Source organism: Octodon degus, unplaced genomic scaffold, assembly GCF_000260255.1.
Source record: "Octodon degus isolate 3935 unplaced genomic scaffold, OctDeg1.0 scaffold00085, whole genome shotgun sequence".
Classification (NCBI taxonomy): Eukaryota; Metazoa; Chordata; class Mammalia; order Rodentia; family Octodontidae; genus Octodon; species Octodon degus.
This window is the reverse complement of record NW_004524661.1, coordinates 3,318,103-3,341,817: the sequence shown is the minus strand read 5'-3', so window position 1 is coordinate 3,341,817 and position 23,715 is coordinate 3,318,103. Positions and strand designations below refer to the sequence as shown.

The window sequence follows — 23,715 nt, the reverse complement described above, 5'->3', positions numbered from 1 at the left end:
GATATTGTTGTATTTCTTGTTTAATTTTATCTGTGACCCATTGGTTGCTGAGTAGGGTGTCATTTAATTTCCATGTATTTAGGGATTTTTTCTGGTTTCTTTTGTCATTTATTTCCAGTTTCATTGCACTGTGGTAGATAATGTGCATGGGATAATTTCTGTTTTCTTGCATATACTTAAGCATGACCTATGGACCAATATGTGGTCGGTTTTAGAAAATGACCCATGTGCAGATGAGAAAAATGTGTATTTAGCTGTGTTTGGGTGGAACACTCTGTATATGTCCATCAAGTCTGTTTGTTTCAAGCTGTTGTTCAGTTCTGTTGTTTCTTTGCTAAGTTTTTGTGTGGTTGACCTAATTTGGGGTAAGGGGGTGTTAAGGTCTCCTGTTACGTTTGTGGTATTGGATATTAGATTTTTCATGTCCATTAAGGTTTGCTTTATATAGTTGGGTGCTCCTGTGTTTGGTGCATATATATTTATGAGTGTTACCTCCTTCTCTTGAATTTTTCCCCTAACCAGTATATAGTGGCCTTCTTTATTTTTCTTGATCATTGTGGGTTTGAAGTTGAGAGTGTCTGAGAATAGGAGTGCTACTCCTGCTTTTTTCTCGGGTGCTGGGGCATGTAATACTGTGTTCCATCCTTTGACTTTCAGCCTATGAATGTCTTTATGAGTTAAATGTGTTTCTTGTCTACAGCATTGTTGGATTTTGTTTCCTAATCCATTGTGCCTGTCTATTTCTCTTAATTGGTGAATTGAGTCCATTTACATTGAGGATTATAATTTAAATATATTGACTTACGTTTGACATGTTATTTACCTGTTGTCATTTCCTCATTTTTCTCCTGTGTTTAATTGCTTGCCTTATTTCGTTGGTTGCTTCTGATCTCATTCGTGGAGTTCTGATGATTTTGGTACGTCTCTAGAACATCTTTCAGTAGCCTGTGTAGGGTTGGCTTCGTCATTATGAAATTCTTTAGTTGTTCTTTGTTTTGAAAGTATTTCACTTCTCCATCAAACTTGAAAGAGAATTTTGCAGTGTATAGTAGTCTGGGCTGGAATTTGTTTTCATAGAAAACTTGAAGTACTCTGTTCCATGCTCTTTTTGCCTTCATGGTTCGTGATTCTGATGGGTTTTCCTTTTAATGTGATCCACTGCTTTTCTCTAGCGGCCTTCTGTATGTTATTTTTGAGCTGAATTTCTGGAATCTTGAGTATTATATGTCTTGGTGTGTTTTTAATTGGGTTGAGGTTACTTGGCATTCTGTATGCTTCGGTTACCTGAATGTCAAATTATTTCCTCATATTTGGGAAGTTTTCTGCTATTACTTCTGCCCATATTTTTTGTCCTTTATTTTTACTCCTTTCTCATTGATGCCTTTTAGTCTCACATTGTTCATCTTTGCATCATCTTGCAGGTGACGGATTATTTTTTCCTGCATCCTAGTTGTTTTTAGGAGACTTACCTTTTTACTAGCTGCCCCAGCATCTTCAAGATCTGAAACTCTGTCTTCACTTTTACTTAAACAGTTTTGCAAGCTTGTGACTGAGATTTTAAATTCCTCTATATTTCTTTGGCTCTGCTTCATGCGATCTATTTCTTTCCTGTATTGCTCATTCAAGGAATCTGTCATTTTTCTAATCTCCTCTATTTTTTTATGAATGTCTTCTTTTATTTTTAATATTTATTTATTTATTTATTTATTCTGTGTCTGTGTGTGGCCAGCTTAGCCCACCAGGGGGCGGAGCTGGCTGGCATGTGGTGCTGTGGTTTGAACTGTGGTCCCTCTGCTTTGCTTAACTTAGCTTGTTCTAAGTAGGTGCTTTAGACCACTGAGCCATCTCTCCAGCCCCTCAATGTCTTCTTTAGAAACAGTTATTAATTCTTTTACTGCAGCTTTTTTTCAGATATGTTTTCCTCACTTGTTTTTGTAGTTGATTCTTTACCTCAGATACTACGAGTTCCGAGAATTCTTCTTTCAGAAAATTCCTCTCTGAGTTCCTTTATAACTTTCTGCTGTTATTTACTGTCGACGCTATTAATTCGTACATTTGAGCTGAGCTAGTAGAAAAGAATTCCGCTTTGAATTCCTCTATGACTTTCTGCTGTTGTTTATTTACTTCGATGCTATTAATTCATACATTTGAGCTGAGCTAATGCCCTCTGGACTTGTTCTCAGTGGGCATTCTGTTTTCTCCATATGTTTCTGCATTTGGTTCTTTACTGCAGATACTATGAATTCAGGGATTTCTTTTTTCATTTCCCATCTGAGTTCCTCTATACCTTTCTGCAGGTGTTTCTTTATTTCAGAAGCCGTTGATTCATTGATTTCAGCTGTGTGATTCCTTGTTTTTTGTTAGTGTCCTCTGCACTTGTTATGAGTGGGCTTGGGTTCTAAGATTGCATTTGTTCCTTCTCTTGGCATTTTGTGTAGCACTGTCTTCTGACTTTCGTTGCAGAGATTTGGTGCAGTTATAACCTTAGCACCTACTGAACTTCAGGTGCAAATGTACAAAGTTTGTATCTCTCCAGCCGTGCCTGGCTTGGGTCTGGCTGTTGTGCCCAGCTCCTTCCTGCTGCTGCCGTTGGGAGTGAACCTGTTGTGCCCCTCTGGCAAGATGTTGTGCTTCTGGACTAGCTGGGTGTTTCTGTCCCCTACTCTCTCTGCAGGGATTGCAGCTGAATGGTTTCACCCCAGGTCTGTATGCCAGGCCTGAGCTGAGTCTGGAGGGCACAAGTGGAGTAGGGAGGAGAGGCAGCTTGCCCACGCACTCACCGGGCCTGGGCAAGGACTTGATCTGGGTGTTCAGAATGGGGCAGAAATTCTCACTGGGTGGGCAGGGTGGGTTGGGGTGCTGGGGAGTGGTAGGGGGTGTCCTTAGCGGGTGGAAGAGGGTCTCACCCACGCTCTGCCTGGGCTGGGATCGGAAGGTCCCGCTGGCGCAGAATGGCTGGAAGCACTCCCACACACGCAGGGGGCCTGGGCTAGGAGTGGATCTGGGGATCCCTAGAACGTGGCTGGCGGGGTGGGGGCGGTGCTGCGGAGTGGTGGGGGGGCCCAAGGGGATGAAAGAGGGTCTCACACGCTGCGCCTATGCTGGGACTGGCAAGTCCCGCAGGCGCAGGATAGCTGGAAGCTCTCCCACACACTCACTGGTCCCTGCTAAGACTGGTCCAAGGGTCCCTAGAATGCGGCAGAAATTCTCACGTGGCGGGCGGGGTGGGGCTGCTGTGGAGAGTTGGGGGCCCCTAGGGGGTGGAAGAGGGTCCCACCCATGCTGCACCTTGGCTGGGACGGGCAGGTCCTGCTGGCACAGGGTAGGTGGATGCTCTCCCACACACTCACCTATATTGACTTTTGATGTTGCTTCATTGTCATCAGTGCTTTGAGCATTTATTTTCTCTGCATATATAACTGGTGCTATAATAAAACAATAGTGATTTAATTAACACATTCTTGTTAAGTGGTATTCCTTTCTTAGCTAAAAATGAGCCGTTTGGAAACTTTGGTTGCACTTTTTTTTTAATAAGGAAATTCTGTGATGAAATAGTCTGTTGCATATTTTCTAGTTTTTCTATTGTATGTGAATTGAGAATATTATGATCAATAGTTTGATAATAAACATGGGGACAGTGATAGCATCCTTACTTAAGGAGTACATTACTTTGTCATCTAATTCAGTAGTGTGCCTTAAAAAGTAGACATTTGAAGCTGTTATAATCTTACCTTTTTTAGATATGATGGATATACATAGGTAGTAATGAAAGGTACATGTCATGTCAGGGTGATATCTATGACACTGTAGGCACTAGACACTTACCACTGTATCACTTTATAGTGCTTTGAACAGCAGTGGGATACAGGAAGTTTGAAAGCAACTGTAAATAGTGTGTAAATGAATGAGCATGGCTGTGTTTTAATAAAATGCATAGACTAAAATTTGGATTTTATATGTATTTTTTACATGTCACATATATTCTTAATTTTTCCTCCCAACTGTGTAAAACTAAGTAAAAAAGAAAGTTGTTTTAGGCACCAGGGAGATAGCTCAGTGGAATAAGTGATTGCCTGGCAAGTGCAAGGTCCTGGGTTCGATCCCTGGTTCCATTAAAAAAAAAAAAAAAGATATTTTAGGTTCAGAGATGACAGAAAAACAGGCAGGATTGGTCCATAGCCAATAGTTTATCCAACTATAGTGTAGAGAGGGGAAAAAAACAGAAGTAGTATCTTCATAATAAATTCCTAAAAGTGGAATGAATACCAGCTGAATTTTGAAGGATAAATATTTGTTGAATATGTGATTCAGCAAATTGGAGGCAGAGGGCACAATCAGGAATAAATCTGAGGAACATAGAAGTCAGGGTGGGGATGGCATCTAAAGGAACTGAAAAGCTATCATGGTCAGAGCATAGTAAAGACAGGGAGAAGAAAAATTTTAAGAGACAGATGTAAAGTTATGCAGAATTGTGTAGACCATGGTAAGAATATTTTATGTGGACTTGCTCATAGTCATGTATTTTTCCTAATTACTTTCTGTTGTTGAGATGGACATCTCTTCTTGAACAAACTAATGATCCCTCTGTGTGTGTGTGTGTGTGTGTGTGTGTGTACATTTGGATATAGATATCTGAAATATGTTGCATCCTTTATAGCTCTACCAGTTTAGAAAACCAGAATTCTCATGTTTGCTTAGAAAAAAATTGCTATCATAATTTGATTAATCTAATTTTATTTGTGGTAATAATAAAAAAAAAACTCTTTAATTATTCTTTCCAGACCTCCTATGCTCAGCTCCTTGCAGCAACATGTCTTTCAAAACTTACCAGCCGAATCAGTCCTTTACCTATCGAACAGAGGATAGATATCAGTAAGTGGTTTATATGTTGTTTACTAAATTGCGCTTTTCCTTTTATATAAAGTGCTAAACTATTAGGCGTACAAATTATTTGTTCATATTATTTTCTAAAGATAATTAGTTGAGTTTCATTTATTCATCTGGTGATAAGAATGTGATATAGAGAACAACGTAAAATCCAAGAGGTATTTAATTTAATAATAACATATTTCAGTGTGTTTCATATTTGCTAAGATTTGGACTTGTTTTGAAAGAAATTCATTCATTATCCTCATTTTGTAGATGAGGAAATTAGATTTCATAGGCTCTGTAAATTTCCCAATAGCACACAGGTAAGAAATGGTGAAACCATTATTCAAATCCCAGTCTTCCTGAGGTTTAGGCTCTTAACATTATCTTAAGTAGATATGAACTGAGTGACTGGACGTTGTCAACTTTCTAGCACTTCTCAGGATGCTACATTAGAATCAATAGGGATACAGGCAAAATCAAAAGTAGACTCCCATTTGTTAAGAAGACAGTTTGTATATGTATAAGCAGTAGTCAGACAGTGCTGTAGTTGAAACTTTGATTCTATAAAATAGCACATATAGTTTTCAGAAGTAATATGCTTTAGGATTTTTTGTTTATGTATGTTAGTATTTTGTATGGGTAAAACTGTAGTTGAACTGTAGCTTTTTTTCTTTTTTGTGTTCATAATATAGACTGTTGACTCATTTTTATTCTTCATCTTCCAGATAACATGATTATATTTCTACATCAGAAAAATTACCATATATATTATGGATTTTTAAGCTCAAATTTGAATTATTGAATTCACACATTATTACATCATTTGCCCCATATGTTAGCCTACTAGTTTCCTAAGTACTGTAAGTCTTAGATACTTTAGAAGACCTAGAGGATTTATCCATATACTCATCAATTTGTATGCTTAAGAAAAGCAAAAGAAATTCTTTAACAATAAGCATTCTGATGGTAGAAACCTAAGTCACATAACTTATGAGTTTGTTTATTTGACATTTACATATACATAGGTTAAGTATACTTAATTTTTAAAGAGTTCTTTAGGCTCATAGCAAAATAGAGCAGAAAGTACAGACTTCCTGGATATTCTTTGATGTAACATGCATAGACTTCTCCACTATCACCATCCTCCTGCAGAGTAGTACATTTATCACAATTGATGAACCTGTATTGACACATCCTGGTTATTCAGAGTCTGGAGCTTACATTAAGATTCACTTGTATCATTCTATGGATTTTGACAGTGTATAGTGACATATCTACCAATATAATATACAGAATAGTTTTACTGCCCTAAAAATTTCTTCTGATCTTCTTGTTCTCCCACTCTGTCTCCCAGCCACTATTCTGTAGTTTTGCTTTTGCAGAATGTCATATAATTGGAGGCCTATAATATGTAACCTTTACAAATTGGCTTCTTTAATTTGCTAAGGTGCCAAGACTTCCTCTGTTTTTTTTATGGCTTGATAAGCTCATTGCTTTTTAAATTCTGAATTATAATAATATTTAATGGTGTGGATATACCACAGTTTATCCATTTAACAAAAGTTTGGTTGCTTCCACATTTTGACAGTTGTGAATAAAGCTGCTATAAACATCCATATGCAGTTTTTTTGTTGGGACATGTTTCCAGTTTTCTTGGATAAATACCCAGGAACATGATTGATGATCACATGAGATATGTTATGTTTTTAAGAAGCTGTCAAACTGTCTTCCAAAATGTCCCTATTTTGTATTCCTACCAACCAATGAATAGATGTTTGATACTCTATATTCTTCCAACATTTGTTGCCAGTATTCTGGATTTTAACCATTCAATTAGATCTGCTTTTATTTTTTTTAAAAATAGATTTGACACATATGTCTTTACATGGATCTTGTTCATATTTTAGTAAATTTATGCCTATTTCATTTTGGGTGCTGTATCAATGATACTATTTATTATTTGAAGTTATACTTGGTGATTGTTGATATAGAAATGCAATTAACTCGTATATTAACATTGTATCCTATAATCTTGTTCTGTATTATCTTTTAAGATTTGTTGTTGTTGATTCTTTTGAATTTTCTATGTGGTAAGCATGTCAACTATGAGCAAACATAGTTTTATTTCTTCCTTTGTAAGTTTATCTTAGTTATTTTTCTTATTGTTGAGAAGAAATACCAACACTCAAAGTTAAAGGAACAAAGTTTATTTTGCCTCAGTTCGTTGTGGTTTCAGTGTATAGTCAGCTGGCTCCTGGCAGGGCAGCATGGAACAGGGACATCAAAGAGGAGAAACAGTTTATGGTATGGCAGGCAGAAGGCAGCAAGTAATGTAGTAGCAAGGAACAGCAAGTGACAGCAGCAGCCCTCTTTATGTCCTTTATATTGCATCCAGGCTACCCACAGATAGTGCTCACACCCAGGGTGAGGCTCCCTTATTCCTATCATCACACACTTATTTGTAGCATCATGCATCTGAGATCCAGCCACCTCTGCAAAACCCCTCCTATGGCCACATGAGGCTTTTGCAGGACATCTAGATACATGCTATAGCATTCTGCCCTTAGCCCTTTTATAAAGACTATTCCCTTTTTGTAAAAGTGATTCAGTTCATCTCTAAGAGTTGCCAAAGTCCTGCTCTAGCATTGCCAAAAAATCCAAATCTAAAGTATTGACTGAGATTTAAGGCAGATTCTTAACTGTGAGCCCTTGTACAAATGAAAAGAAAGTTAACACTTTTAACATACAATGGCACAAGATACATTCCTGTTAGAAAAGGTACAAAAAGAGAGTTAGAAAGAAATGGGAATAAAACAAGACCAAAAATCCAGCAGAGCAAACCTTACATTCCTTTGTTCTGTGTCCGGCATCCCTGGCAGTCTGTGGCAAGTTGAGAATTCCAAAGGTGGCCCACCCCTATGACACTTCCGGAAATTGTAGGTTCCATGGCTTCTCTCTTGGGCTGACTTTGATTACTCTTTACAGCTTTCTTCAGATGATATGTGCACCGAGTTTCTGTAATCTTCTGAGATCTGCACTACACCTTTGACTTTACACTCACAACTTCACACACTGCCCTGAGGGACACACTGCCTGGTCTCTCTGGCCTTCGGAAATCAGGGTGGAAGTCTTCATGACCCCACAACTCTTGCATTCTGCATGCATCTAATACCAGCACCACGTATTTGATGCCAGGATCTGTTGCCACCTGGAGCAGTAGTCAGGCTTCCTTCTCTCTTAGTTATATCGATTGAGTGTCTGGATTGCTTAACACTAGGAATCAAATTCCAGGTAATAATTTCCCTAGGCCACTGCCATTCTGGAACACAGTGCTCTGGGGCTTGCTCTCTTCTCAATGCAAAGTCTTTCACTTTGACAATTTGTGGCTGTGTCTCAGTTACTCTTCTCTCATTTCTGGGACAGATAACCCACACTCAAAATCAGGGAAGGAAAAGTTTATTTAGCTCACAGTTACTAGAGGTTTCAGTCTATACTCAGCTGGCTCTAAGGCAGAGCGGATACTCACCTGGCTCCAAGGGAGAGTGGTACATGGCTAAGAGCAACCTTTCATAACCCTGGCAAAGAGCAGAAAACAAAAGGGAGTGGCAGCAGCTCTGGCAGCTAGCTAGCCTCTCTCCCCTCTTTACATTTGTAATACAGATTACCTGCCCCAAGGCAAGTGCAACATCCACACCCACAGTAATGAATCATAAACTCCAGAAGCCCTTCCATGACTACCTGAGGCTTTGAGGGGACAACTAGACACAAACCATAACAGGCTATAAAGACTGGAGTCCTTCTGGTTCTTGTAATGTCCTCAGGCTGTCTTTTCTATTGTTCTGTTCCTTCTCAGCAATTAAGTTCTCCATCTTTGCAGTTGTCAACTTTATTGCACTTTGTTTCTGGCCAAAACTCATGTTTTAAATCATGTTGCATACTTTGCTCTTAATTCTTAATATATATTTAGGTAAAAGCCCCCAATAGTAGCTAAGCCACTACCTCAACATTAGACTGGCCTAAAATTTCTCCTGCCAGATTAGTTCATCATACTTAATGTCCATTTCAGGCAAAGTCTGGATACAAGCAAAATGCAGACAAATTTTCTACCAAAGCAAAACACAAGTGCTGTGGAGTCCAAATTTCTTTAATTTCTTTAGTATAGTTCTTCCCAGTAGAAACCTCCTGAATCTGGTCTTTGCCAGCAGCATTTCTATCAGTATTCTGGTCTTCTGAGCTCTGACCAGCTTAAAAAAAATTCAGGACTGCTTTTTTAGCTAACATCTTCACACCTTTGCAGACTGTTCCTGCAAGCCAGTTCCAAAGACTCCTGAACCACATGGCCAGGTATAGTTACAACAACAACTTCATTTCTCTGGTACCAGAATATATCAGTTAGTGCTTAGTAGAGAAACAGATTTAATGCAAGATAAACAAATATATAAGAATTTACAAGATTGGCTTACAATGGCTGCCCACAGGGTCAGCTAAGAAGAATGCAGAAGGACTGTCTGTGCACTAGAGATCCAAAGGATCCAATCAAAGGCCTGGAGCCTGCTGTAGTGTCCAGTGGGAGTCCATATCAGTAGGCCCACAGGTCAGTGTGAAATTGGAAGAGTATTTGCAGGAAGGCTTAAGAGTCTGCATTGGAAGCCAGAAGACAGCATCCATGTTGAAGGCGAAGAATGGAGCTTTGCTGAAGAAACAGAAGCCTTTTTTCTCCATTTTCCTTTTATACCCTCTGGTGACAACCATCTTTAGGGTTGGTCTTCTACATCCAGAAGTATGCTGATCCAAGTTAGTTGGGTGTTTCCTACTCAAGTTGACATAATTGGTTAACTCTCACACCTATCTGCCTTTTATTTCCTGTCCCATTTACAGTAGATACGTCTTGCAAATAATGTTGAAAAGCAGTGGTGAAGATTAAAGAGTGCATCTTGTCTTATACCTGATCTTAGGAAACTTTTAAATATAATATAAATATTATGTTAGTTTTTTTTTTTTAACAAATGTTCATAAAGTTGGGGAATCCCTTTCTATTCTTAGTTTGCTAAGTTTTTTTTTTAATCACGATGGGTTGTTATATTTTCATTAAATGTGTTACCCTCATCTGTTGATACCATTGTATGATTTTTATTCTTTGGCCTGTTAATTGACTTTTGAATGTTGAACCAACTTTGCATACGTGGGATAAATCCCATTTTATCGTAGTGTTTAATTCATTTTATACATTGTTGGGTTTAGTTTGTAGATGATTAATGTAGTGTTAATGATTTTTACATCTTTGTTCATGAGAGATAATTGGCCTGCAGGTGTCTTGTAACATCTTTAATTTGGGTATTAAGGTAATATTGGCCTTGTAAAATAGGAAAGATTTTTTCTCTTATCTATTGGAAAATGTTATAGAGAAATAGTACAATGTCTTACTTAAATGTTTGGTAGAGCTCACTAGTGAACCTATCTGGGCATGGTGTTGTTTTGGAAGACTATTAATTATTGTTCTAATTTCTTTAATAGAGATAAGCATTCAGATGATTTATTTGACTTATGTTTTTAAATTGGAAACTTTTCTTAGAAGTAGGAGTACAAATGTTCCTTACCTTACTGTGACTTGACTTTTTTTTTTTAATCTTACTGTGAGGCATAAGCAGCATTCAGTGGGAACTGTACTTTCAATTTTGATACATTCCTGGGATAGTGATATATGGTATAATATTCTTTTGTGATACTGAGCAGCAGCAGTGAGCTTCCACTTCCAGTCAGCCATGAAATCCCAGGATAAATAGTCGATGCCCTGCAGTGTGCTGTGGTGTTAAGCTGTGATTTTTTTGTGTGGGTTAGATTTATTAAGTGAAATTTCAACTGCTATTTTCAAATTGGGATGGTTTTATTGTGCTGTGACCTCATCATAAATTGAGGAGCATTTGTACTCCCAACCTTTTGAAAAAAGGAATGAAGTTTGACTGAAGAAACTCAATACATAAGACAATTTCAAACAAAAAATGGATTATTTAGTCTAACTTACCTTTGTTGTTTCTTTTTTAGAGCATTTGTCATGGTATGATATAGTATTACACTGACATTTCATTATAATAAGAGTTAAATGGAAAATATGAATAAGGGGCTTCACAGTCACACTTCTATTATGTCAACCTCAAGATTGTCAGTCCTTCTCTATAAGGTCCCACTCTACATATCTCAGAATTTCCTTTCATCCTAGGTTCTCTGAGACTGTGACACTATTTTCTAACTCATTTCTTCATTAGTTCCTTTTCTTAAGTCGTTCCCCTAAACTGGAATGCTGTCTTTTTTATCTTTTGTTCAGATAACAGCATAGTTATATAAGTATGCATTATGTATAGGTACGTATAATTATGTATGTAGTTATGCTTTCTCCCTCCCTTTCGTTTTTCAAACATCTTTATGTATTGAGGTGTAATATATCCTATCATAAAATCAACTTGTCTTATGTGTGCAATTAATGACTTTTAGTAAAGTTACAAATGTATGAGTGTTATTATCATTTGGTGTTAGAATATTTTCATCACTAGAAAAAGATCCTACCTTTCATTTATAGCCTGTGTTGCTCTAATTCCTCCTACTTCTAACGTGTTTTGTTTTTAACATTAATTTTTGTGGGCATTTCATATAAATAAAACCGTATAATGTGTAGCCTTTTGTGTCTGGCTCCTTTTCCTTAGCAAAATGTTTTGAGTTTTCTTCATGCTGTGGTGTGTATCAGTATTTCGTTTGTTTACAGTTCAGAATAAAATTCCTTTGTGTAACTATAGAACATCTTATTCACTGGTTGATAAACTTACTGGTTGCTTGGCTTTTTGGCTGCTGTGAGTCATTATCTTATAAACATTTATATGCAAGTCTTTCCATGTGTAGACCTGTTTTTCATTTTTCTTGAATAGATCCCTAGAAGAGGAATTGCTTAGTTATCAGGAAAGTTTGGGCTTAACTTTTCTTTTTTCTTTTTTTTTTTTCTGTCTTTTTGAGACAGGGTTTCAGTATCCAGTTCAGGCTGACCTTGAACTCAATTTGTAGCCCGCCTGGCCTCAAAAATCACAGTGATCCTTCCGCTTCAGCCTCCTGAATGCTGGGATTACAGGCATGTGCCACCAGGCCCAGCTGTGCTTAACTTTTGAAGAAATTTCTCAGCTGTTTTTCTAAGAGCCTATACCATCGTGCATTCTCATCAGTAGTGCATAAAGGTTTCAGTTCTTCACTACATCTCTGCCTCATAACCTTGTCTTGATCTTCTTGTGGTTGGTTCCTTTTGTTTCATATTCCTTGTCTTTTTTGCCTCCTGTCTTCTCCTTTTTCCTTTCTTTCTTCATAGTAGATCTTAAACTATGTTAGGAATAAGTTATAGCTCATTTTAAAAAGTGCTTTTGAAATTTGAAGATGTTTCCATCAAAGCATATTTTGTTAACTAGGTGAAACTGAATTTGCTGTTAGCTTTATTCCAAGGATTACTATTCTCCTCATGTGAGCTTTAATTTGTGTGTTTCTTTAACATACTGTGCTATTTGTATATTTATGCACTTAAACAGGATAGTGTATAGTTAGTTTTGCTATAACATACCATTATGTGTTCTTTGACTTAATATAGTGTTATATAATAAAAACTATTGGGCTTATTAGAGAAGTGACATTATGTTAATACAACTCAAAATTTTGCCAGTGTTTTTCTAGTTTTTATAAAACTAGAAATTTAATTAAAAAAGTACAGTTTTGCATGCAGTAAATAGTTAAGAAATGCCTAAATAATACTACGAATATGGTACTTTTTCTGAATAAGATCTGAAGTTTGTACAACCTTTCATAAGAGTTCCAGCTTCTGAATTACTGTGAAGGGGTGGAAGGGAGGTTATCCAATATAGAATGCAAAATTATAATACCAGATGAGGTTGAGTATGTCTGGTAATACATGACATGAAATTAGGTAGCTAGTAGATGTTTGAGACTTAGGTGTTTTGTGTGTTGCTTATTCATTTGTCCTGTTTTCAGTTTTCTTTATTTATCTGCCTTTTTTTGGGTCATGGAGAACAAAGTAATCTTCTGTTATACTCAAATTATCCCTGATATATCAAATGCAGTAGAACAGATTTTTTTTTTTGAAACAGGTTTTATAGAAGAATTGACTATAACTGTACTCATAAGTGAAATAAATCAGACTCGTGTGTAACTATCATAATGTCTCCCTAATGTAAGAAAAGGAAAGAGTAAATAAATCTGAAAGGTACAATAGATACTGTGGAAGGGAAAGAAATTGCAAGGGAAAGGTGAAAAAAAAAGGGAGGGAAAAAATAATATATGTATATACAAAGTAGCTAAGATAATTATACTACTAATTTCTATTGGTTTATTTTTAGGAATAGTTAATGCTTAAAGTTTTTTGACCAATTATACCTGCTTATATCTGGTAATCTAAACAACTGCTTTGAAGATAACAATATACAATATAACAACCATTATTGATTTCTTACTTTGTTTTGAAATTCTGTATTGTTTTAAATGTTTTTTTCTTTTATTTTTCTCTTTAAAATAAATAAATTAAAATGAGAAAAAGAATATATTTTGAGGAAAAGAGTTAACCATTTGTCAAAGAGCCTGTCATTGCTTCCTCTTTTTCTTCACATGAGTCACATTTTGTTTCTTGAAAGCCCAAATGATCGCAGAATATTTTCTGTACAGGAAACTACATTCTGAATTACGTGGCATCACAACCTAAGCTGGCACCCTTTGTCATCCAAGCTCTCATTCAAGTCATTGCTAAAATTACTAAATTGGGATGGTTTGAAGTTCAGAAAGACCAGTTTATCTTCAGAGAAATTATTGCTGATGTGAAGAAGTTTCTTCAGGTTTGAAGACATTTTTCCATTATCACAGTGTCATCACTTGATATTTTAGTTTAGAATATTGCTGTTCTTAAAGTTACATAGTTTGTTTTCTGGCAGGAAGTACCATATTTATTATCGTTTATCCTTAGATCCTTTATTATTTATTGTCAGCAGATACAAATCATGCTGTTATATAACTTTCACAGTAGAAAAATGCAAATAATCACGTTTTCTAATTTCTGATATTAATGTTTTTTCATATATATATATGCACTTCATATATACAAGCTATATAATGATTTTTATATGTTATCTAATTTTCGTCAGTTTGTCAAATGGGTTTCATTTTGTAAATGAGAAAGCCAAGGTTTAGAAAAGTTAAAGAACTTACTTAAGGTCATACAATGATTTAGTATAGAAATAGTAGTTTGAGTCATCTGAGAATTTTTAAAAGATGTTGCATACTCTACCACATTGATTATATTGTTTTCTCAAATATTTTTCACCCTATGTTATTTAAGACATAGCATATTCATATATAATATTTAACTTACATAAATTTATATATTTGAATTGGAAGATAAGAGGAGATGAGATTGTGCCAGGGATTCCACCTGCCATTCCACATGGTGATTACATGGCCTAGGATGATACAGGAAATTCTGAATCTGCACTTGGTTCCTATATGACTTTTCCAAGGACAGTTCACTTATTTGAAAGATAATTTCTTCGTACAGACTATCACTAATTGCAACAAGGGTACTTTAGCTAGGTATTCAGCTGAAGAGGCAGTGACCTGTTACAATTCTTAAAGAAAAACTGGCAGTTGGTAAAAATTGGTTCTAAATTGATGTGTTAGTGATGAGGGGTACTTTGAACTTTCTGAGATTTTGTTTTTCATGTACTATAGTGATTTTAAAATTTAACCCCTGTGTAAGATGTGATTCAATCTTATACTGCAGAGCAGAAATAGTACTACATAGTTGGTTCCTAGTGACCTAAACTGTTGAGCATCTTTTTTTCTCTGTTGTAGTTCCTATGGGGTCACACTCCAGACATATTTAAGTACTTCCTTTCTATGTGCATACCCAGAAGACTTTCATCTAAGGCAATGCTGTTCACATTGCTTTTGTGCTACAAGTTAAGGAGTGTATGCAGATTGTAAACAAACTTAATATTTCATTCATCGATTAAAAAATTGCTATGAGAAAAATGCCTCTGACCTAACAGTGTACTTAGTGATTTAGCTGTGGTATATTGTGGTATGTGTTTGTTGTTGTTGTTAGGGCCAGTACCAGACCACTTTTTATATAAGAATTGAATGAATGGACTGCCAGTGGGTTCATGGACCAGTAGTTGGTCAGAGAGCAGTTATTGACCTAATATGCATAGAAGATGAATGTTTCAGTGAATAGGAAAGTTGGAGCATAGTCAGGGTACCCATTAGGGTACCGTGACTATCCTGAAATTCATAGAGAATTGAAATACAGAAATTCTGGTACATTTATTTTGTTCTATTGTTGTTGTTGTTAGATAATTTGAACTTAATTATATCTACTGAGAGTAATGTTACTGGAATTCTGTGATAGGTGAAGGGATAACCAACTCTAAGACTTGAAAAGTATTACTGTTTTTGTATAATTGCATTGTAATTTGATGTAACATTTATTATTCTTATACTTCCACTGTGATTTTGTAATAGGGCAGTTTGTTAGTAATATGCATATAAAATTTTAATATTCAGGAAAATTTTGAGATTAAATTAGAGGCTGATTAAATTAAAACATGAAAGAAGCTATGAAATTGTTCACCATATTGGTAGCTATGTATGTATTCTACTGCATTTTGTACTTTAGATGCCTTCTGTATAACTATATAACAAACTCATGCATATGCATGATTGAATGAAATTAAAAGGACCTATGTAATCTTACCTAATTTAAGATAAAAAGATTTGAATTAGTTTTAAAGCTCCTTATTATATATTGAATGTAGCTGTCACAGTAAATTTCAAGCATATTTATAATATTTTTATAGAGTATCATGTAGTTCTAAGGTAGGTGAGCATTTTGCCATTCAACCCTCTATATTCAAATTTATTCTTTAAAACTTGAAATTCTTTTACTTGTAGAACTAATAGTGATTTTTTCTACATATTTTAAGACATTAAATAAATGTGATATTTTGTTATTTAATTCTTCATAATATTTTATAAATACTATTTTCCTTATACATTAAAAACCAATCATGTCTCCAATGTTTATTTTCTCCAAAGGGCACTGTGGAACACTGTGTAATAGGAGTAATAATCCTTTCTGAATTGACTCAGGAAATGAATCTGGTAAGCCTTTCTATTTAATGGAGGTATGAAATTTGTTTAAGTAATGCTGTTTCTTTTATTTGTGACAAAGTGTGTGGGATAAAACTCTGACTAATAAAGTTTCTTTTATTGAGAGGATAGCTAAATAGTGTAATACTTCCATTGTTATTGAAAATATCAACAGCAGTATAAAGTACTACAAGGAACAGGGAATTAGACATTTCCTTGTTCCATGGGTACTTAGAAAATTTTCCTTTCATCTTCTGTGTATATGGTAACTAGAAAACATAAATGCAAAATAGAAACTTTTATATACTTACAAATAGAAGACAAGTGGTTTGGTGAATTGCTCCTTGAGAGTGGATACACACACCAAGATTTATCAAAAAAAAGGCCTCTTGGGACTTAGTGACTATCTAGCTGAAATTTTCATCCTGTACAAGAAGAGTTTTCAGAAGCTATTCCACTCTCCAATATTGCTTTTATGAGCTCAGTAGCGGAAAAAAAAAATTTAACCTGCTCCTGTTTTTGTGCTTAGTGTGGTTCTGGACAGAGCAAAAGCAGAAAATTATTTACTTTGTAAAATAAGTTTATAATAAAGGGAATTGTAGTATTTAAATTTAAAAACTCATTCTGAATGGGATGTGTGTATCTGTGTATACGTGTATGTATGTAGTGTATGTATATACATATATTGAAAGGGAGAAAGTCAGAGCTAGTGCAAGAGATACATTTTTGTATCCTAAAAACAATTCCATGTGGAGTCACAGTATAGCCATGCATATGAAACAACAAAATCTAAAGTAACCAATTTTCTGTTTGTTTTCAATGAGGAATTAGAAAAGTACTGCTTAAACTAATTAATTTTTTTTTTTAGGTTGATTATTCTAGACCTTCAGCAAAACACAGGAAAATAGCTACCTCATTTCGTGACACTTCTCTCAAAGATATATTTGTATTAGCATGTTCTCTTCTAAAAGAGGTAAATTATGTAATAATTCAATCTACTGATTAGGGTATTAAGAAAATTTTAAGAGGCTCAAAATAACTTAAGTGGATTTTTCCCTTCAATTCTGCCTTTAAAAGAATTATTATTGATGGTCTTAATTAAGTACAGTAGATTTGCACGTATCTATAATTGGTTCCAAGAAATCCTTGCTTATTTACTGGGTATAAGAAGTGAAATCCAAAGGAAGCTTAGCAAGTTGTTTTTAGATAGTAGTTTCATTGTTTTCTTACTGTAGATTAATTGTAAAATCTAATTGTTTTAATTTTTTTGCCTGCCTGCCTGTACTTTGCATACAAAATATGAAATTATGGTAAGTTTTCATAATTCATTAATTAAAATTTATTAATCATTTAGCCAGCACAGCTGACTTGATTAATATTTTTGGGAGATGAGAATTCCCCTTTGGTTTCATAGTGTCTTATTTTTTTAAAAATTTTTTTATTCATTTTAATGAGAAAATAGCACTGAAACAGTTTCAAAACAGGTTAGTAGGACAGTTACAATAACTAATACATTGCATATTGTTGTCTTCTCATAGTGTCCTATTAAACATTAGCGATCACTTGATTCACAGTTATTTCATGCTATCTTATGTAATATATGGTCCGATTCCATCATATTCCTCAAGCTTGTTATTTGGCATAATACTGCATTTTCCAAAGTATGTTCCGTAAGCACTAGTTTCTGTGTACAGTAGTACCTCAGTTCACTAGCTTAATTCTTTAGACAATTCTGGTCACAGACCAGATTGACTTAAACCAAATCAGTTTCAATGTTAGGTTTATTGTTGACCTTATCCAGAAATTTTATTCAGTTTGTAACAAATTCAGCTTGTGACCAGAATCAAGGAAAGAATTAAGTTCAGTATATTTCATTTCTGTGGTATAGGTTGAGTCTCCCTTATCCTAAATAGTGGGAACCAGATCTATTTCAGATTTTAGAGTGTTAAAAGTCTGTAATATCTGCATAGATTTTATTGGTTGAATATCCCTGGTCCAAAAATCTAAAAGCTGAAATTTACCATAATTGAATTGTTTTTGAGTATCATGTGGATGCTCAACAGTTATGGATTACAAAGAATTTTGGATTTTGGGATTAGGGATGCTCAATTTGTGTAGTAACAAGGTAGTTGCCACACTAAATCAGACTAACAGACATGATCTTAAAAATTTTCTTTTAGCATGAAAAATTTTAACTTGTACAAATGTGAGTAGAATAGCATGATTGACACCCCTGAACCTTTCACCCAGCTAAAGAGTAACAGCTCATGGCCAGTCTTGTTTCATTTCTGTCTCTATCAACCCACTTTGCTTCTTTGCATATTCTTGTAGAGTCCCAAGTTTTATGTCTTTTTTTAAAATAAGTATTTTGTGTTATCTTTAAAAAGTATAATTTTTCATGTTATGGCAGAATGGACATTATTTTGGTGGCCAGAATCGCTCTCCAGAAGCTTGTGGGTGTTCTTTCTTCCACACTCAGTTTTGACAGCTTTTGTTAGTTAAATATAGGTTATTTATACATGAAGTTAGCCAAGTTTTCTTTGAAGAAAGTTGTATTTTCAGCTTGTACAAAGCATTCATTGAACTAACAAATTCTGTACACATACATGTGTGTTATGTAGACTGTTTGTCCTCTATTACAACTTTAGGTGATCTATATTATGCAATTAAATATAAACATTTTCATAAAATTAAATTTGAAATAGTGTATTGTTAATTTGTAATAGTGCTTTTCCCATTCTTCCTTACTATTTGGAACAATATAACTTTGTAAATCTCTTTTTACTAAGTTTTTTTTGGCTTTGAAGTTACTTGAATATAAAGTCACTTGAATATGTAAAGTTAACATTTGCTGATATATTTAAATCATACTTTATTTCTTTCAGGTATTGTCTAAACCTTTAAATCTTCAGGATCAGGGTCAACAAAATCTGGTGATGCAGGTCTTAAAACTGGTCCTTAACTGCTTAAGCTTCGACTTTATTGGCAGCTCAGCAGATGAATCTGCGGATGATCTTTGCACAGTGCAGATACCAACAACCTGGAGAACAAGTAAGAAAAAAATTTGCAACATGGTTGGTCAACAAGAATGGTACAGAATTAAGCAATATAGTTGCTGTGTATGTAGTCATCTCTGCTTTTTCACTAGGCAACTGAAAAAGAGCTCAGGATAATTTGTAACCCAAAGTAGGTATCATTCACAATATTGAAATGTTTTCCCCAGTTTATAGCATAGTAGCTGCCGTATTTTGAATCTAAACAGAAGAAAGGATTGCTGTATGAAAATCAAGAACTCTTTAAACTTTCATTGGGAGAAGGTTCCAATAGTTAGCAAGAAATGTCAACATATTTTTCAGTTATAAAGAAAATGAGTTAGAGTAAGTAAAATAACAGCTGAGTTGCAACTTACTTTCCTACAGGAGAAATACCAATAAAAAATTGGTTAATTTATTTCTCTTAGGTCCTAGAAAAATGGTAGCACTAGGCTACTTCTGACATCAGAGATGGGAGATGAGTCTGAAATGGCTGGTAAAAGACTATAATTTGAACAGAATCTACCACATGTGTAGCTAGATGATTGCCTTTTGTCATCTCTTCCTTTCTGTACTACCTTGGTTCCCAGGATCAGAACTTTTTTCCTTAAAACTGGAGATGCTTTAGATATAGGGATACCTGATACTGTAGAACACCATAGATTTTGTGAGAAACTCTAATATGGAAATCAAAGACTGGAACAGCATAAAGGGACTGAGTGCTGTGTCTGGACTACTGATGGATTCATCTGTGAGCCGACACATGCAATAAAAAATTGCAAGCCTAAAAACATGCATAGTATACACATGAATACATGTAACACTGGGAAATTTGAATAATATTGGCAAAATGTATCAATGCACATTTCTTAGTTGTACTGTCATCTAATTTTGCAAGAAATTACTATTTTGAGTAACTGGATGAAATGTGGGATATGTCTATTCATTGTTGCAACTACATTACGAATATGCATTTATATCAAGGATTAAGGAAAAAGTTAAGGAATCAATATAAACAGAGGTGAAGTGGAATAGAATTTGAGAAAGGTATAATAACTATCTTCAGGGGCTGGAGAGATGGCTCAGTGGTCTAAAGCACCTACTTAGAACAAGCTTAGCAAAAGCATCAGGGACCGCGGTTCAATCCCCCAGCACCACATGCCAGCCAGCCCTGCCCCCTGGTGGGACGAGCTGGCCACACACTCTTTCTCTCTCTCTCTCTCTCTCTCTCTCTCTCTCTCAAATAAATAAATAAAAATTAAAAAAAAATAACTATCTTCAGAGAGATAATCAAAGGAAATACATTCCTGAAATAAGAATAGGATACTGTTTTAAAAGTGAAAATTCAGAGAATGTTCCACATTTGAAAGGTAGCTGTCTAATACTGCATTCAGTAGAAGAGTTAGAAGAGAAAGTTAATGAAATGCTTAAAAAAATTAAAAAGAATTTGTAAAAAGCAAAGAGATGTTTGGTAAGAGAAAAATACATACATTTATATTTATTGTAGTAGAAGATAAAACAAGGTCTTGCATCAGAGAACAGAAAATAGAAGGAAATTTGCAAACAAATGTACAAAAAGATTCTCAGCAATAAAGAGCATAAACTTTTGCATTGAAAGAGCTTGCTAAGTACCCAATGAGATGAATGAAAACAGATATACTTTGGGCTCCAGATTCATGACATTTTAAAAAAAATAATGTGGGTATGGTAAAAAGCCCTGTATTGTACAAGAAAGGAAAAAGTGTGTTGTCGACACAGCACTGAGTTCAAGAATGGAATTAGATTGCCCAATAACAGTATTAAAAGCTGGGCAAATAACTCAGCGGATTAAAGCACCTGCAAGCAGGCACAGGGGCCTGGGGTTCAATTCCCCAGCCTGCCGTGCCAGCCCCGCTCCTGGTGCGTGCTGAGCCAGCAATTGAGACTGGGCATGGTGGCACGCGCCTGTAATCCCAGCTCTTGGGAGGCTGTAAACAGGCGGATCACTATGAATCCAATCTAATAGTGAGACCCTGAACATCCTGTAGACTCTTTCCCTAAAATACAAAAAAAACCTAAACAAAAACAGTATTAAAAGCTAGTATGGGTATGGTGGCGCACACCTGTAATCCCAGTGCTGGGGAGGCTGAAAACAGGAGGATCACTATGAGTCCTAGCTGATAGTGAGACCCTGTACAAAAATACATAAATTAAAAAAAAGAAAAAATGGTAGAAAACAATATAGTACTGTCCTCAGACTTTCAAGGGAAAAAATTTTTTGAGCTCTTGTAGATGCAAATTAAAAGTGTAAGATAAAAGACATTTTCTAGCATTCAGGTCCTCTAGAAATTTACCCCTCATGCACTTGCAGTCAGGAAGCTGTTTGATGTATAAGCCAATGAAATAGAAGGAAATTTAGGAAAAGACAAGGCAATGAGTCGATTATAAATGAGACAATTGTATGACAAAATTAGGGAACAACTATTTCAAGTTGAGGCCTCTGAGAGATCTGAGTAGGAGAATGAAAATGATAGGTTAGTGATGTTATAGGTTGTATGGAAAAGGCTATGAAGAACAGATTTTTGCAAATATGTCAGAGCATGTGGAAAGAATTATTGACAGATATACAGCTAAGCACTGAAAAGATGGGGTGATAAAATACAAGATTGTGTGATATAATTGTAGTATAAATATAAATACTTTGAATTGATGTCATCACAAATTATGATAATAGTAGGAGAAAGGATGGATTGTGTAGAGAATGGTATAGGTGTAACTATAGGGCTAGTGACATATTCCTGAATAAAAGTTCAACTAATATTTAAAATTTTAAAAAATCAATTGAAAAAAGCAGTATAAAGTATTTGGAAATACATGTATATATGTTGAAAGGTATGTATTTGGAATGTACCATGGTACAGCTTTTGTATTATATACTTTTCAGTACTGTTTACTTTTTGATACTTTTTGAAATTTTAAACTTTATATTTTGGCTGGGGAAATGGCTCAGTGGAATAAACACTTCCCTGGCAAGCACAAGGGCTTGAGTTCAATCCCTGGTTCTGCCAAAAAACAAAACAAAAAAACCAAAAAACCCTTTATATTAATATGAATGAAATAGAAAATTATCCTGTAGTACTATAGGTATACATAGAAATAGGATCATCTTAGCTGGTTAATTTCTATCTCTATTATTTTATCTTTTTTTTTCCTATTATTTTATCTTTTATAGGAAAGTAGCTAGGAATTTAACATAGCCAAAACTAGAGTAGCTACATGTGAAGATGTTGAACTTCTCAGTTTGTATGATAATGTCTTATCACTGGCTTGAGAGTAATGGTATTAGAAAAAAAAAAAAATTTTTTTTTTTTTCAGTTTTCCTCGAACCAGAAACATTGGATCTTTTCTTCAATTTGTATCATTCACTTCCACCTCTACTGTCTCAGCTAGTAAGTAAAAGTCATCCATTATATCATTGAAAAGTATTTGTGATTTTTTTAATGAAAGTAAAAGATGATATGTATTTACTGGGAAAGATTCTACATATATATTTGATTGGCTTGACCATTCACAAACAATTGTTACATTTTCTAGGATGTATTTTGTTTCAATGCTATCAGACTATTTATTTTGTTAACAGTGCATTCCATCCTTTTTAAAAATGGTGATCAGAACAAATAACTGTTGCTTTTTTCTTGCCAAAGGCCAAAGCCAGGATAACTTAATCAGTCTTTGTATTTATTCCTAGTCAGTTCTCACAGGGCTCCTGTCCAGCAGTTAACCACACCTTCCAGACCTTTCTTTCTCTTATTTTTTTCTAATACTTCCTCAATCCTGTCTGCCTCCATGTATGTCTTAGCTTTGACAGAAGCTTTCATCAGATATCCATGAAAAAAAAGCAGAGTTGATCTTATTTGACTTGTACTCATGACTCTTGTTAATTTATTTTGAATCAAATTTTATTTCATGTTCCAAAATTCTTGAAATTCTTGCTATACACTATGTGTGTACTATGGGCTCCACCTTTGTACATCTAAAATATATTTGTATTGTTAAAAATTTGTAAGTTTAATATTCAAACTTTTAGAAATAAAGAGGAATTTTAGTGCCATTTTCTGAAAAAAAGATGTTTCAGATTTAAAATATCTATCAGTTGTGTGCTTATTTAGCCTTTTAGCCAGGACAGTGTTGCTTTTTAATTGTCTTAAAACTATATTTTCTTACGTTTTAGGGTAAAACACAGAAGTACTGGTGATTGATTTTTTTTTATTTTTTTTGTGGAACCAGGGATTGAACTCAGGTTCTTACGCTTGCCAGGGAAGTGCTTATTCCACTGAGCCATCTCCCCGGCCCCTGGTGATTGAAAATAAAGTATAAAACATCTGCTGTGTTCTCAAAATAGTAATTGATATTCATTAGACTTACTGCATGGTGCTTGTCTTGCTCAATCCTTATAGGGGGTGTGCAAGTTTACTAATACTGCCTTCAGTAGATAGACCCAGAAAAACAAAAACTGGACCCAGAAAGGCTAGGTGACTTCCCATAGAACAACAAATTAATATTGGTACTGAGATTAAAACCACAACTTTTGGTACCAGAGCCCCCTAATGTTTTGCTTTTCTCCTTCTCTCTCTCTGTCTTTTTTCTTTCTTTT

General features: G+C 35.0%; 1 protein-coding gene across 2 annotated transcripts in view; it reads left to right on the top strand.

Annotated features, from left to right (window-relative positions):
* Positions 1-23,715, top strand: part of Ranbp17 (RAN binding protein 17) — a 390,835-nt gene that overhangs the window by 28,375 nt on the left and 338,745 nt on the right. For both annotated transcript variants that reach the window (XM_004637026.2, XM_023721795.1), the window contains exons 3-8: positions 4,782-4,872; positions 13,576-13,742; positions 15,997-16,062; positions 16,919-17,023; positions 18,936-19,101; positions 22,437-22,510. In XM_004637026.2, coding sequence (XP_004637083.1) covers positions 4,782-4,872; positions 13,576-13,742; positions 15,997-16,062; positions 16,919-17,023; positions 18,936-19,101; positions 22,437-22,510 — 669 coding nt within the window. The remainder of the gene's footprint in view (positions 1-4,781; positions 4,873-13,575; positions 13,743-15,996; positions 16,063-16,918; positions 17,024-18,935; positions 19,102-22,436; positions 22,511-23,715) is intronic.